General features: G+C 43.8%; 1 protein-coding gene across 2 annotated transcripts in view; it reads left to right on the forward strand.

Annotated features, from left to right (window-relative positions):
- NSUN3 (NOP2/Sun RNA methyltransferase 3) overlaps positions 1-17042 on the forward strand; it is an 81271-nt gene extending 64229 nt beyond the window's left edge. For both annotated transcript variants that reach the window (XM_077480172.1, XM_077480171.1), the window contains one exon: positions 16773-17042. In XM_077480172.1, coding sequence (XP_077336298.1) covers positions 16773-17031 — 259 coding nt within the window. In that variant the 3' untranslated portion in view covers positions 17032-17042. The remainder of the gene's footprint in view (positions 1-16772) is intronic.
- The last annotated feature ends 269 nt before the right edge of the window (positions 17043-17311 follow it).

Genomic DNA, 17311 nt, shown 5'->3' on the forward strand with positions numbered 1-17311 from the left:
CACCCTGACCCCATCTTCTTCCCCAGGCTCACCAAAGCCCCAGAGATCCATCCACTCCCGTGAACCCAGCACCATGGCTTGACAAATTTGCTTGGAATCTAGGAGCCAGCTAAAAAAGTTAAGAGCCAGGTCCGTGACGGCGATCCGGACCTGTCCCTGGCCTGACATGGAGACGAGTGAGGGGAAGCTAGCCCCCCCCCCCCACCTGTCTCCAAGTCATTGCCCATAGCTCTTAGGGGGACATTTTATTTATTTATTTATTTATTTTTTTCAAATGATAATTTTTTTTAAATTGCATTTTAGTGTAAATATGAGATCTGAGGTCTCTCTGACATGTCATGCTTTTTTCTATTACAAGGGATTTTTACATTCCTTGTAATAGGAATAAAAGTGACACAATTTTTTTTAAACGTGCCCTGTGCCGCCAAGCTTGCGTGCAGAAGCGAACGCATATGTGATTAGTGCCCGCATATGAAAGCGGTGTTCAAACCGCACATGTGAGGTATCACCGTGATCGGTAGAGCAAGAGCAATAATTCTAGCCCTACCTCCTCTGTAACTCAAAACGTGCAACCTGTAGAATTTTTTAAACGACGCCTATGGAGATTTTAAAGGGTAAAAGTTTGTTGCCATTCCATGAGCGGGCGCAATTTTGAAGCATGACCTGTTGGGTATCAATTTGCTCGGCGTAACATTATCTTTCACAATATAACAAAAAATTGGGCTAACTTTACTGGTGTCTTATATTTTATTAAATAAATTATTTTTCCCCAAAAAAGTGCACTTGAAAGTCCGCTGCGCAAATACGGTGTGACAGACAGTATTGCAATGACCACCATTTTATTCTCTAGGGTGTTAGATAAAAAAATATATATAATGTTTAGGGGTTCTAAGTAAAGGGAAGGAGATAGGCTGGCAGGCAGTGAAAACAGGCAGGGGAAGCTGCATTAGCATTGCTGGTTGTCATACCAATATATCAACGACCACCACAAGAGGGCGCCAGATTCCAGAAGGAACCATAGGACCGCAGAAGGCCTCAAAGCCGCGGCCTCAATTACCGGCCGCCGCCGGCACGGCCCGACACGATCACGCCGAGGGGGTCCACAGAGACAGGATACCCCCAGCTGTGCTGCCCCAGGTGCAAGGTCGCTAATTTTAGTCGCAAATGCGACCTGGCACCCGGGTTTTGTCGAGCCCTGCCCTGCACCACCGGTTGAACCCTGGGCCCCCCCCCCCCCCCGTAGCCTCCGGCCCATCATCAACCCCTGCCCAGGATCTTCACAGCAGATGAACTGATCCCCTGGCGGGAACAATTACATTCACTGACCACAAAAGCTGACTTTAAGCTGCTGATATCTGAGGTCAAAGAAGTGTGCAGTGAAATCAAGACCCTGCAAGCGGAATTGACCACACAGGTGGAAGATCTAGATGAAGACCTGCAAGCCACTAAACTCACAGTCCACTGAATCCAATCCCACCAAACAGGCGACCGATATATGCTCCGTGACATGCTGGAAGATTTGGACAATCGCAATCGTCGCAACAATATCAGGATTTAGGGGCTCACTGAGTCTTCCAGTCCAGGGGACTTACAATCGATTCTCCAAACAATTTTTTACAACTTTCTGGAAGTCCCTATCTCTACCCACATTGAAATGGACAAAGCCCACAGAGCCTTGAAGCCTAAAGAAAAACTGTCCAAACCTAGAGACATAATTTGTAGAGTGCACTCGTCCGGCTAAAGGAGGACATCATGCTCAAAGCCCGGGCGATCAAACCTATCCTTGTGGATGGCACTCTGATCCAACTCTTCCCTGATCTCTCCTGGATTACCCTACAGAATCACAGGCTGCTCCAACCGCTTCTTCACTCTCTGCAAGACAACACCATCACCTACCGTTGGGGATTTCCTTTCAGCCTGACTGCTACATACGCCAGGAAGACAGACATTTGTTTCTTCGGTGAGACTCTGAACGTCCCCATCACAGACCTCCCAGGGTCCCCCCCCCCCCATCGACTGGCTGGCAAAAAGTCCCTGCGAACGGAGGAGACAGCCACAGACACCCCCCGTATGAGCCCTAACCACCACCCTACCTGAACACTACCAGAGCCATCTATCGCCCTTTTTGATCTATTCTTTTTTCACATATGACCGGCCCGTTCCCGGAGGGACACTTTGTCTATGCACAGTTTACCACAATTGGAGTTTGGATGTGCGATAACTGCATTAATTTGGTTTCCCTCCCTAGGTGGTCAATCCCCCTCAGCGGAAGACGACCGCTGTCCCTCCTGGATGCTCTGTCCTCCGGCATCTGGGCTGCCTAATTGGGGTCTTGGACTTTCTGACATCTGGCCCTGATGCAGACGACCCTATGATTGTGGCTCATAGCCTGTTGGGAAACATAGATAAATGCGTAGATGGGAAAAACACCTTGGAGAGGAACTAACACCCGAACAATGGGCCACTATATGGAGATGGTTGGCCAAGAGCTCTATATGCACATTTTACAAAGAGAACTCATATAAAGTGCTCTTTCACTGGTATCTAACGCCTTCATGCCTGCATGCTATATACCCATCAGTCTGGGAACGCTTTTGGAGGTGTCTCCAAGGCCGGGGCACTCTATACCACATCTACTGGAGATGTCCATCCTTCCAGCCCTACTGGCGCACGGTCCGGGACCTCGTCCACCGGCTATTTGAGGTAGATATCCCTCTCCCCCCTAAGTTTTTTTACTGGGCCTCCCTTCCCCCACACTCCCCGGACTAGCCAAAAAGCTGGCAACACAAATATTAACGGTAGCCAGATGTCTAGTATCCCTCCACTGGAAACATTGAAACCCCCCATCATTCTCTGATCTTTACACCAGAATTAAAGATGTAGAGATTATGGAGTCCATGACGGCTAGACTAACAGATTGAGTAGACAGACACACAGCGACATGGGAGCCGCGACACTGGCGATTGGACCGCCCATGATTCCATGAGACCCCTCTACCCTGTACACTGGGAACACCCGGAGCCCAGGAGAGATGTGACCCCCCCCCCCCCCGGAAAGCAATCTAATCTATGATATCTACTGTTGGTCTGGTTGACAGAAGGGCTAGAATTGTGATCGCCCCTGTGCTCTTCTCGTGCCCAAACTCTGCTGCTCCTGAACTTGTCTTCTCGTTTTATAGAACGTAACTTTACTTAAATGACACTGTGGACTTTATGTTATATGTAGACCACTATGCCCTTTCCTGAGCTGTGTGTTACTATTACTGCTTTTTCATTACCTTTTTTCTCCCACAATATTGTTTTAAACAATTGTATTGTTCACACTGAAACGTAATAAAAATTGTCAATTATAAAGTGGCTCTGAAGGCAGAAAGTTTTGTTTACCTTCATGGGTTCTATCCATGAAGGTAAAAAAATTACAGCATGCAGGCTCTCCCCCAATACTCACCTGAGCCCATCTTGAATCAGCAATGTGCATGAGCGCAGAGGCTCTCTCGGCTCTCTCACTCCTCATTGGCTCAGACACAGCAGTGGGAGCCATTGGTTCCCACTGCTGTCAATCACAGTGAAGAGGGAGTGGGGGGCAGGGCTGAGCCCCGCACAGTGTCTTATGGACACGCAGGGCTTGGCAGCGAGCTTGCATGAGTGCCCCCATAGCAAGCATCTTACTGTGGGGCCATGCAGCAGGGGGAAGGAGCCAAGAGCACTGACAGGGGACACGAGAAGAGGAGGACTGTAATGCCTTGTACACACGGTCGGAAATTCCGACGGAAAATGTCCGATCGTATTATATTGTCGGAAAATCCGATCGTGTGTGGGCTCTATCGGACTTTTTCCGTCGGAGATTCCGACGGAAAAATTTGAGAGCAGGATCTCAAATTTTCCTACAAAAAAATCCGATCGGACTTTTTCCGATCGTTTGTAGTCAATTCCAATCGACAAAGAGCCGAACGATCGGATTTTCCGACAACTTTGTCCAGCCGTGTGTATGCAACCAGTTTTCGGACAAAATCCGTCGGAATGCGTCTTATTGGACCGTGTCGTCAGATAATCCGACTGTGTGTGGTATGCATCGGACTGATTCCGTTCGAATCTCCATCGGACCCAATTTTCCAACATGTTGGAAATATTTCCCGACCAACTGGGCCGGTCGGACGTAATCCGATCATGTGTATAGCATTTTGATCGGACCAAGTGCCACGCATGCTCACATTCAAATTCCTACATCAAAGCTATTGGCTACTAGCCTGAACGTAGTCCCATCGTAACGAAATTACGTCATCACGTTCAGAATGATCAGATTTTTCGACAACTTAGTCCGACCATGTGTATGCAACAGTTTCGGACAAAATCCGACGGATTTGGTTGTTGAAATCTCTGACCGTGTGTACAGGGGCTTAGAGTTTGCCTGTCCCAAGTCTGTCCTTATTAACATAGGCCAGCCTCTGCACCTTTAGCTCTTTGTTAGGGCAGACAATGTAAAAATCTAGTTACAATTGATAATGAAACTACAGTGCCTTGAAAAAGTATTCATACTCCTTGAAATTTTCCACATTTTGTCATGTTGCAACCAAAAACATAAATGTATTTTATTAGGATTTTTTGTGATAGACCAACATAAAGTGGCACATAATTGTGAAGTGGAAGGAAAATGATGTATGGTTTGTAAAATGCTTTACAAAGAAATATGTGAAAAGTGTGGTGTGCATTTGTATTCTGCCCCCCTGAGTCAATACTTTTGTAGAAACACCTTGTGCTGCAATTACAGCTACCATGTTTTTGGGGTATGTCTCTACCAGCTTTAAACATCTAGAGAGTGACATTTTTGCTTTTCTTCTTTGCAAAATAGCTCAAGCTCTGTCAGATTGGATGGAGAGTGTTTTTAAACAGCAATTTTCAAGTCTTGCCACAGATTCTCGATTGGATTTAGGTCTGGACTTTGACTGGGCCATCCTAACACATGAATATACTTTGATCTAAACCAGTGTTTCTCAACTCCAGTCCTCAAGGCGCCCCAACAGGTCATGTTTTCAGTCTTCCCATTATTTTGCACAGGTGATTTGATCAGTCTCACTGCCTTAGTAATTACCTCAGCTGTTTCATATGAGGGAAATCCTAAAAACATGACCTGTTGGGGCGCCTTGACTGGAGTTGAGAAACCCTGATCTAAACCATTCCATTGTAGCTCTGGCTTTATGTTTAGGGTTGTTGACCTGCTGGAAGGTCAACCTTCACCCAAGTCTCAATTCTTTTGCAGACTCTAACAGATGTTCTTTTAAGATTGCCCTGTGTTTGACTACATCCATCTTCTCATCAACTCTGACCAGCTTCCCTGTCCCTGCTGAAAAAAAGCATCTCCACAACATGATGCTGCTCCCACCATGTTTCATGGTGGGGATGGTGTGTTCAGGGTGATGTGCAGTGTTCGTTTTCTGCCACACATAGCACTTATTTATTTATTTTTATTTATTTCAGGTACTTGTATAGCGCCGTCAATTTACGCAGCTCTTTACATATACATTGTACATTCACATCAGTCCCTACCCTCAAGGAGCTTACAATCTAAAGTCCCTAACTCACATTCATACATACTAGGGACAATTTTAGACAAAATCCAATTAACCTACCAGCATGTCTTTGGAGTGTAGGAGGAAACCGGAGTACCCGGAGGAAACCCAAGCAGGCACAGGGAGAACATGCAAACTCCAGGCAGGTAGTGTCGTGGTTGGGATTCGAACCAGCGACCCTTCTTACTGCTAGGTGAAAGTGCTAACCACTACACCACTGTGCATTTACTTTTAGGCCCAAAATTTATATTTCAGGCACCTTCTTCCACATGTTTGCTGTGTGCCCCACATGGCTTCTTGCAAACTGCAAACGGGACTTGTTATAGCTTTCGTTCAACAAAGGCTTTCTATTTGCCACTCTTCCATAAAGGCCAGATTTGTGAAGCGCACGACTAATAGTATTCCCCCCCTTTGGCAGATTCCCCCTCTATTGCTGTCCTGCTGACAATCCAAAATTTGGGATTTTATTTTACTTTCAATGATGATGGTAAACAGGACAAGTAGCGAGGGTGACTCTCCCTAATGGCGGCACAGACAGCAATACAAACACAGGTGTTCTAATCCCTCTCCACTCTATCCAGTTTTGCCTTTAGTTATACTTTGAGGTTTTTTGATCAGAACAGACTTGGGTGTCACACATGTGACATCTCTTTTTCCCTTCGTATCCAACTCAGCAGAGGATCTGTTTATGGATGCTCTACGGCAGGGGTCTCCAAACTTCGGCCCTCCAGCTGTTGCGGAACTACACATCCCATGAGGCATTGTAAATCTCTGACATTCACAGACATGACTAGGCATGATGGGAATTGTAGTTCTTGAACAATTGGAGGGCCATAGTTTGGAGACTTCTGCTCTACAGAGATGGGAATGGAGTGCCCATGGGAAACTATTTTAGGGTTTATTGACTGTTCTCGCATTACAAAGGCGTAAATGGCCAGTGAAACGAAAATGGAGTATACATTATGGAGCATGGAAGATGACCTCATAGTAAACAAAGAAACAGCCCAAGAAAATGTACAATTAACATACAGAAAATGGCAATATACAGAATATGAATGCAGTCATATCCTGGTTTACAACGTGAAGACAGGTAAGCATTTAAACATGTAGTATTAAATGCATAAGACGAAGTGCTCCAAGTAATGGGAGAAAATCAACTGGGAATTGCCTAGGTGAAAAAAATACTGATTCATCGAGTCAAAGGGCTTAACTATTTTTTATCTGCTAAACTGAGAAGTGACAATGGTGTGCTCCACCATTTTATTGCTCCCTTTGCATTAATTATTGACATAGTTGGTAGGAGCTCTAAATCTGGTCTCACTGCATAGTATGTTTGTTTTGTTTTCTCTCACGTATGAGGTAAGTAGTAGTAACGTTGATAATGTACTTTTGAATTGTGCCTGCACATTGGTTTTTATTTATGTACTGTAGAGGGGGCTTATTTAAAATATTACTCCCAGGGAGAGGTTTTCTTTAAATATAATATTGTTTCCAGGTATACTGTAGCTAAAAACTGAACTTTACTAAGCTTTTCCTGGCACCTGGTTGATTGCTAGAAGGTTTAATAAATGCCTGTTGTAGTTCTGGAGAAAACTCAAATAAGCAGAGCTCTTTCATATAATGTTTCTGTATAACCTTGAACACCGAGGTTCAGCTAAATCCCAGCTATGTCAAGTTTCTTATTGTTTTTAAGTCTCCTTCCAATTATTCCAGTTCCACTGTAATAACAGTAGCCATCCTGGTATATTCAGTTCACATGCTGCTTTGTAGAAAACACAGGAAGAATATAATGGGCAATAAAATCCATAGGGCAAAATGTATCCGAGAGGAAATAAGAGATTTATAAATGTGAAACTTGATCATTCTTAAAGGCGTAGATCAAACGACGTCCTGAAAGCCTTTCAAATACCCTTTTAGATCTAGTGTGGAAGTGTTGGGCCGGGGTTTTAATGTGTCCTGTTTCTTTAAGAACTGTTGATAGACTTAAGCTGACTTTTGTGAGAGTGGATGTGTAGAGTCATGGTGGCATTCTTTAAAGTGGTTCTAAGGTCTAAATCTGGCCAAACATTAAAGTGATATTAAAGGTTCATTTTTTTCAATAACAAGCAGTTTATGCTTACCTGCTCTGTGCAGTGGTTTTGCACAGAGCAGCTCCATCCTCCTCTTCTCATGTCCCCTGCCAGCGCTCCTGGCTCCTCCTCTTCTCAAAGTACCTCCATAGCAAAATTTCTTTGTTTCTTTTACATTTTTTTGTAAATAGCTACATTTTCTTCAATGACAGGCACTGATATGGCTGCACTGATGGGCACTGATAGGGGACACTGGTATGCAGCACTGATGGGCACTCATAGGCGGCACTGATGGGTACATATGGGTGGCACTGATGGGTACTTATGGGTGGCACTGATAGGTGGGCACTGATAGGCACAGATGGGTACTGATAGGCACGGATGGGCACTGATAGATGCCACTGATAGGTGTCACTGATGGACACTGATGGGTGGCATTGCTGGGCATCACTGCATTTTTTTGTTTTCATAACGGTGCCAGTCAGTGCCCATTTATGGGCACTAGCATAGATTGGGCATATGTTGACACATATGGATGACCATGGGGGATGTAACTGGCCATCCACATGTTATGTGATTCCCTGGTGGTCCTGGCGGCTTCCCAGTGTGCGCACCCGAGGGGGCGGGGCTGCGTTGATAAACAATTAGCACAGACCCCCCCTCCCCGTCAGGAGATCCGCCGATCTTCTCTCCTCTACTCACGTCTATCAGACGCGAGTGAGGAAAAGCCGGTCAACGGCTCTTCCTGTTTACATCATGATCAGCCGTGATTGAATGTGGCTGATCACGTGGTAAAGAGCCTCCGGCAATTTTTCAAACACGTTTTTTTCAGAAAAAAAAACAGTTTCATGCTTTAAAAAAAAAAAAAAAGTAGAGTTAGCCCAATTTTTTTGAATAATGTGAAAGAGGAAGATAAGCCAAGTAAATAGATACCCAACATGTCACTCTTCAAAATTGCACGCGCTCATGGAATGGCGCCAAACATTGGTATTTAAAAATCCCCATAGGCGAAGCTTTACATTTTTTTACTGGTTACATGTTTTGGGCTACAGAGGAGGTCTAGGTTTAGAATTATTGCTCTCGCTCTAATGTTCGCAGTGATACCTCACATGTGTGGTTTGAACACCGTTTTCATATGTGGGCGGGACTTACGTATGCGTTCGCTTCTGCGTACGAGCTCACGGGGACAGGGGCGCTTTAATTTTTTTTTATTGTTAATTTTTTTTTTTTTTTTTTGTTTGACACTTAAAAAAAAAAATGTATTACTTTTATTCCTATTACAAGGAATGTAAACATCACTTGTAATAGGAATATGGCACGATAGGACCTATTTACAGTGAGATATGGGGTCAATAAGACCCCATATCTCACCTCTAGGCTGGGAAGCCTAAAAAAAAAAAAAAGGTTTCCCAGCCAAAACGGCGCTGTTAATTTGAATGCAGAGGCCGGGCGTGATGTCATAACATCGCGCCCGGCCTCTGAAACGATCATAGAGACTCCAGGGACCATCTGGTCCACCGAAAATCCCTATGGTATCATCCGGGGGCCGGGGGGGCATCCCCTCCCGCCGCCCACAAGAACGATCAAGCGGGGGAACAGCCGCTATAATCATTCTTATGGTGCAGGGAATCGCCGGCTGAAAATGCAGATATCTGAATGATGTCTGTGGCCTCAGGCATCATTCAGATATTACACCACAAAGCCCATGATGTCATATGATGTAGCTTGGGTGCCAAGTGGTTAAAAAAATAAGATGACAGACGAAGATCAACTTCAGTACAACCAGCCTGCCAATACGTGGATTGAGCTTCAGCTGGTACCTGCTGAGGTGGCTGATTTTCCATCCATCTATGGCCAGCTTTAGTGTTTATCTTAATGCATTCTCTGCATTAAGGTAAAAAAAACTTCCCACTACTTGTTGCCTTCCTCCAATCCCTAACACTTATCTGTCTCCTCTCACAATCCAGCGCTGTCCAGGTTGCAGCACCACTGTCCCCTTTTCTGGTCTCATAGGAGGCACAGGCAGTGGCGGGAGACATAGGCTCCTGCTGTTGTCAGTCAAACTCCTGTGGGGAGTGAGAGGGGACAGGGCTTACCAGTGCTGTGTTTGTCTATGTAGGGGGCACCCAGAAGTGAGGAGGAGCAGACAGTGCCAGCAGGGGATCACCCAAGAGGTGGTAGGGGACTGCGCGTGCAACAGCTGTTTTTATTCTAGCCCAAAAAAAGCCCTTAATATCACTTTAGAATTAATAAATTAGACTCCTTAGCAACCCCATTGTGAAAATCAAGTTCCATCATTTTTGAGGCCAGAAAGACATCATATGAACAAAGTAACTGATGTGCTTTAAACTTAAAACTGTTTATTTTATTCATTAATTTTATTATTTTTGCATGTGATGGCGTGTATCCCATTACCTGCAGGCTGCCGCTTGTTGATTAATTCTTTCCCTTCATAGTCGCTGGATATTGCGACTGTTATCATTTGAGTGGTTATCATTTGAGGCTGTGAGAGTTAACAGCCACCGTTGATAGTCTAAGGCCTCCTGCACACGATACTCCTGGTTGAGCATCTACTTTTTTTCAGACTTTTTTTTTTTTTTATGTATTTGCATGCACTATCACGCATATGCGTTCACGCAATTTCAAGCACATGGTTAAAAATGTATTCTTGCGTTTTTGTTTTGTACAATATGTAAATAGAAATTTGCTCATATTTGTGCGCAATTGCATGTATTTGCGCACATGAGGCATAAATTACTGACCAAAAATTCTGATTTTTCAATATTTTGTTTATCTGAAGAATGCACGTCACTTGTTTATGTGCCTGTGTGCATAGGCACATTACAATTAATAGACTATATTTTAGCTCAGTAAAAAAAAAAAAAGCTAAAAAAGCTGTACTGCAACTTAAAAAAGCTCAGTATGCAAGAGGCCTTAGAAGTTGTGTTGCTCATCCACCCCGTTCTACCCTTTAAAGCGCTTGTTACCCTAAAAAAATAAAAATAAAATCCTGTTCCTTTAACCACTTCAGCCCCAGAAGAATTTAACCCCTTCCTGACCAGGCCATTTATTGCGATACGGCACTGCGTCGCTTTAACTGACAATTGCGCGGTCGTACCCAAACAAAATTGATGTCCTTTTTTTCCCCACAAATAGAGCTTTGTTTTGGTGGTATTTGATCACCTCTTCGGTTTTTATTTTTTGCACTATAAACAAAAAAAAAAAACGTAAATTTTGAAAAACAAAACAATTTTTTCCTTTTTACTATGATAAATATCCCAAAATAAAAAAAATTCTTCATCAGTTAGGCCGATATGTATTCTACATATTTAAAATAAAAAATAAAATATAAAAATAAAAATCTCAATAAGCGTATATTGATTGGTTTGCGCAAAAGTTATACTATCTACAAAATAGGGGAAAGATTTATGGATTTTTTTTTTTCTACTAGTAATGGCGGTGATCAGCGATTTTTATCGTGACTGTGACGGACACATCAGACACTTTTGATGCTTTTTTTGAGACCAGTGACATTGATACAGCAATCAGAGCTAAAAATAGCCACTGATTACTGTATAAATGTCTTTGGTAGGGAAGGGGTTAACACCAGGGCACGATCAAGGGGTTAATTGTGTTCCCTAGGTGTGTTCTAACTGTCGGGGGGGGGGGGGACTGACAAGGGGAATAGACCGATTGGTGTTCCTACTTAGTAGGAGCACACGATCTGTCTTCTCTCCCTTGAGAGAACCGGGATTTGAGTGTTTACACACACAGATCCCGGTTCTTGCTCTGTCACGAGCGATCACTAGTGCCCCGGCAGTCATGGCACCCACCGGGCACTCGCATTGCCTCTGAAAACAGGCTGCGGCACACGCACCCCTGCAAAAGTGTCTTAAAGAGTCGACGTACAGCTACGACAGCTCACGCAGGGGCGCCAGACTGCGGCAGCTGGTCGGGAAGGGGTTAAAGCACGATATACAGCACAGTGCTTGTGCTGTGTAATTTGGCCCATTGTATCGCCTAAAATACTTGGTTGATCCTGCCTGGCTATACCCTCCCCTTGAAAACTGACCATGGTTAATCATGGCTGCTGAGCCCTGACACGGTGGTCAGTTTATGTGCCTGCTCTTTGCTCTCCTGTGTCTCCTCCCTGCTTGTCAGCTCTGTGTGTGAGCCGCCCCTCCCATCCCCTCCCCTTCTAGCACCGTTCTGAGCAGTGCAAACACTACTGCACACAATCACTACCAGCCCCACTTCTAGGATAACACGTAGTATATACTGTATGCCGTTTTGTAAAATTCATATTCTAAATACCTTATTTCTTCCCCCTGATCAGCAGTCACGTGACCGTCCGTCGCTCTCTTCCTCCGATGTATGCACTGCAGAGGGAGGTCACGTGACTGCCCGGCAAATGTCAGAGGGAGATCTTGGCCTCCCTAGTACATACATCAGAGGAAAGCAGCGACGGGTGGTCATGTGACTGTTGATCGAGGGGGAAGCAATAAGATATTTAGAAGATGAATTTTTCAAAACGGCATACAGTAGAGGGCAGAATTGGGCAGGGCACGCAGCTCAACTTTCCCCACTAGCAGCAGCCTAATCGATGAAGGAGGGAGCAGACCTTTCAATCATCCACACATCCTCCATTTATAAATCCTGTTTCAAACATGGAAGCTGTAGTACCAACTTCTGTCAATATAATAGTTGGGCAGAAAGGCTGGGCATAGGCAAGCACTTTTGATGATTGTCTGTCACAGCCTCTTAGTTCTATTAACCCCCAATGCACCAGAAGATTACAGTGGCGGGGGTGGGAAGGGGAATCGAAGGAGGAAGAATTAAGGACACAACAGCACAAGGGACACATCTCACTGAAGAACTGGGAACTAATATCCCGTTTGCTGATTTTTTTTTTTTTTTTTGGGCTTTAGTTAAGCTTAGGATTATTTAAATAGTTACTTGGCTAGTCAGGTTGAAAAAAGACACAAGCCCATCAAGTTCAACCAGTAGACAAAATGAAGGAATAAGTACATTGAAAAGCCCCGTACATAACCATGTACCCACAATTGATCCAGAGGAAGGAAAACAATTAGCAAGGTCTGATTTGCTCCAACAGGGAAAAAAGCCTTCTTCCAGATGCCCCAAGGCAATCGGATTTTCCTTGGATCAACAATCTCTGATATTAGTACTTATAAATATTAATAGCCAGTTATATTCTATGAATGCATCCAACAAATTTTTTACATCAAGCAGCTGAGCTTGCTGGAGTTAGTTCTGTAGGCCTGGTTGACAGCTATGCATTTTTTTAGTGCTTTTTCAATTTTGCAGAAACACACTACAGTCCATTTTACATGGTTTCCTATGGATGTAGTTCACATCTGTGCATTTTATGGAAAGAATCAGGGACTTTTTTCTGATTTTTGGTTCCATGGACTTTAGTGGATCGAAAGCTTGTATTGCAAAATGCACCTGGAACATGCAAACTGCATCCTGCATAGGTGTGTATCAGTCCTAAAGGAGCCTATTGCATATTTTCACAGCTCTAACTGTGAAGAAGCCTTTCCATACATGGAGGTTAAACCTTTTTTCTCCAGACATAAAGAGTGCCCCCTTGTTCTTTCCAATTACCTAAATAGTATATAACTCTGCACCACGTTCAATATATGGACTACTTATGTATTTATACAAGTTGATCTTATTCGCCCTTAATCTCCTCTTCTCGAGATAGAATACATTTAGCTCAGCTAATCTTTCCTCGTACTCTGATCAGCTTAGATTTGACACTATGGGGTTGATTTACTAAAGGCAAAACCACTCTGCAACACAAGTGCACTGCAAGTGGACCGCTTTAGATCTGAGGGCAAGATCTGAAATGTGGGGAAGCTCTGCTGATTTTATCATCCAATCATGTGCAAGCAAGAATGCTGTTTTTTTTTTTCCCTTGCATGTCCCCCTCAAATCTACAGCAACTGCACTTCCAAGTGCATTTGTAGTGCAAAGTGGATTTTCCTTTAATAAATAACCACCCACGGGGTTGATTTACTAAACGTGGAGAGTGCAAAATCTGGTGCAGCACTGCATAAAAACCAATCAGCTTCCAGTTTTTTTTTTTTTTTTTTAATTAAACGCTTAATTGAACAAGCTGAAGTTGGAAGCTGATTGGCTACCATGCACAGCTGCACCAGATTTTGCACTCTCCGGTTTTAGTAAGGGTCCTTTCACACGGGACGGATCCGTGATGATCCGCCCCATGAATATCCGCTTGCTCAGCAGCGATAACTCCGTTGATCCCTGTTGAGCCGGCGGATGACAGGGACCGCCCTGTCAGATCTCCGCTCTCCTCTATGGGGGATTGGATGAACATGGACCATCTGAAAAATAGGATTTTCCTCCATCTGCAGAATTTGACCATAGTGGAGATGGATGATATCGGGTGTCTTTGGATGTTCATCCGCTGACACCCGCTATCCCATAGGGGTGCATGTATGTCCGTATTTCATCCGAAAACGGATGGATGAAGTATGGACATACTGTCTACATGTGTGAAAGGGGCCGAAATGAACCCCATAGCATCTAGTTTACTTAATTGAACTGTTCAGCAAAGCTGAGTATATTCGTTTAGATAGGAGCGATGTATGAAAAATGTGAGTTGTTATTGCAGTGGGATTTGTGCTGGCTTCACCTCGCACATTCAGTTCACATAAGGATGAAAGAGGGGCATGGACAGTCATGTGACCCATTTTTTCTCTTCAGTTTTGGGGTAAAAAAACACAGAAAAAAAATTCGGTCTGTAGGAGTTTTGTTTAAGGCAATTAGGCCAGGTGCGAATGACCGTGGCAGGAATCTGCTGACAATGACAGGTCAACGGCACCTGCAGCTATCTATGGCTGTCTGCACAGCAGCAGATTCCTGCCACTGTCATTTGCACTGGGCCAAATCACCAGTGACAATGTAGTTTTACTAGCTAATCAGTTAGGCTATGTTCATACTTGTTTATTCCCTAAAAAGTGATCCACTGTCGCCTCCTGAATACATGTTTTTTTCTTCCTGAATACATGTTTTTTTCTTCCTTTTTTTTTTTTTTTTTTTTGCTGAATGGCAAATTGGCAATAGGCACTAATGTTCTGCAACCATGGGGTCTTATTTACTTGAATGGGCGAGTTTGAGAGATGAAAACTGTACATACCGTAATAAATTTGCCAGACACAAGCCATCAAAGGAGCACAATGTGAACAGCCCCTCCAGCTGTAGAGTAGGCTTTAAGTGGGCAGTCAGGAAGCAGTAAAACTGTGGCTCAACTGCCTGATATTGCCACCTGTGTGAAAGAGGCTTTCGTGAGCCACCACAACATCACTGGATTCTTAGATGACAGTAATGAAAGAGGTTTATGACAGCCAGGCAGAAAGCATTTTCAAAAGGGCTCATAACTTGCATTGCACATATTTCTCTCATGACAAGTTATTTTTGAAAGTGTCTGCTATTAGACTGAACTTTCTGATTCTTGCACTCTACATTGATTTTATAACCCACCAGATAATGTGCAAAACAAGCATTACATTTAATTGGCTGCAGTTTCCCTTTGTGTTAGTACCAGCTTCAGCTTAATGATGACATTAAGATGTGATGTAATAATTTGTTTGTTTGACCAAACAAACAAAACCTATTCTTTAAGGTTAATGACGGCTAATTATTGTAGTTTGTTCACCAAAATTAGAATATTTAGTCGCCTAATGGTTTTGTGTTTAATAATGTACCAAGGATAGAAACAAAAGTTTCAAAAGGGGGTTTTAAAGGTGCTCAAAAAGATACAGGCTTTCTACAAAGTTACTTATACATTAAATTTGATTTTTTTTATTGATGCTCTTAAAGTAATATTAAAGTCTTGTTGTTTGTTATTTTTAAACAAACAAAAAAAAATGTTCTACTTAGCTGCTCTGTGCAGTGGTTTTGCACAGAGCAGCCCCGATCCTCCCTTCCCCGATTCTTTTGCCAGGGCTCCTGGCCCCTCCCACCTGCCGAGTGCCTCCACAGAAAGCAGCTTGGCATGGGGGTCCGAGCTGCTGCTCTGTCTGTCGATTCAGACACAGAGCCGCGGTTCTGCCCCACCCCTCTCACACTTAATTGGCTCACTCAATTTTATTGACAGCAGCAGGAGCTAATGGCACTCGCTACTGTGTCCAAGCCATTCAGGAGGTAGAGTCCCAGACCATGGAGTCTCTCGTGCAACATCGCTGGATTGACATAATGCTCAGATAAGTATTGGGGACTAAGGGGCTGCTGCACATAGAAGGTTTTTAAAAAAAACCTTCTGCCTCTATAACCCCTTTATTATTGCCAGCACTATGTTTTGGTGTGAACTGGCCCTAATGGAGAAGTTTGGGACTGATTAAAAAACAAACGCATATACTAACCTCCATGCTGCAGGATTGGTGTGATGCTGCAGCTGTTCTCCGCTGGTTCAAAGCCTGAGAACTGAGCGATTACAGGACCACTGATTGCTCAGTTCTCTGACCATTGTTAGCAGAAAGGGTGACTGTCAGTCACCCCTCTCTGTCCTCCGGCGCTCACTGGGGCAGCGGGCTGGAGAGGGGGTGGGAGTGGCTGTGCCAGCTGCTGATCAGGCACATGGGTTGATCTAAAAAAAAATGGTTGAGATCCTTCTAGAGCCTGGTGTGGCTCTGTGACGCCAGCCCACAGTGGACTTTAGCCCGCTGTTGACTAAATCTGGGTCACAAGAGAGCGCAAGTAAGTGCATTCCTGAGACCCACAAGTGAAGTATGGACAAAAAATCTTTGTCTATGCTTCTCTTTTAACAAACATGTCATATTACTGCAGCCAGTACTTCTGACAGTTGTATTACATATTCAGTGATGCATAGGGGTGCAGTCTTCTTCTATCTCAACATGTTTCGCCAATTGCTTCCTCAGGGGATCAGAGAAGGGTCCTTATTGTTTGTAATAATGTAAGGCCATCAGCTGCAAAAGGGAACACCTAACCATTATATTTTAGAACGTAAATGTCTTGAAGGCAGACAACAAAAGTATCCCAGCAAAATGAAGTTGCTGACTTTGCAGACAGGGCAATCTTTCCTTTAAATAAAGCTTTGTTATTTATTTGCTCTTGTTTCTAATTGTGCGCAGGTCTGCAATCAATGCCCTTAGACCTGGAGGAACGCTGGTGTATTCTACATGCACTCTCTCCAAAGCAGAAAACAGTGATGTAATTTCTGATGTCTTGAACTCCTGCAGTGATGTTACCCCCGTGGACCTGAGTCACCTGGGCAGAACATTATCTAATGAATTTAGGTTTGCTGAACAGGTCCTCCATGGACTTCTAGTTTTGCCTGATAAAGGAAAATCCTGGGGCCCCATGTTTGTATCTAAATTAATAAAAATATAGTTATAGCCATATTTATGTGTTATGTTACTTACTGATTACTATTTTTGCAAAAGATGGTTCTCATTTGGTTTGGTCGATTAGTTGATATATTTTACAGAAGCCTGGGATGGATAATTAGGATAGAATTCAGGAGTCAATTATTCCAATCTAGGATTCAATAGACAGTGATAATCCGTGTGAGTGTAGAATAATTTCTGGGGGACAAGTGTTTGCAATGGATCTTCTTAAGAGCCGGTTCACACAGGGGCGACACGACTTCCAGGGCGACTTTGTGAGGCAA

The sequence above is a fragment of the Lithobates pipiens genome, unplaced genomic scaffold (genome assembly GCF_037356315.1).
Source record: "Lithobates pipiens isolate NorthernLeopardFrog02 unplaced genomic scaffold, aLitPip1_a1.2 Scaffold_16, whole genome shotgun sequence".
NCBI classification, from domain to species: domain Eukaryota; kingdom Metazoa; phylum Chordata; class Amphibia; order Anura; family Ranidae; genus Lithobates; species Lithobates pipiens.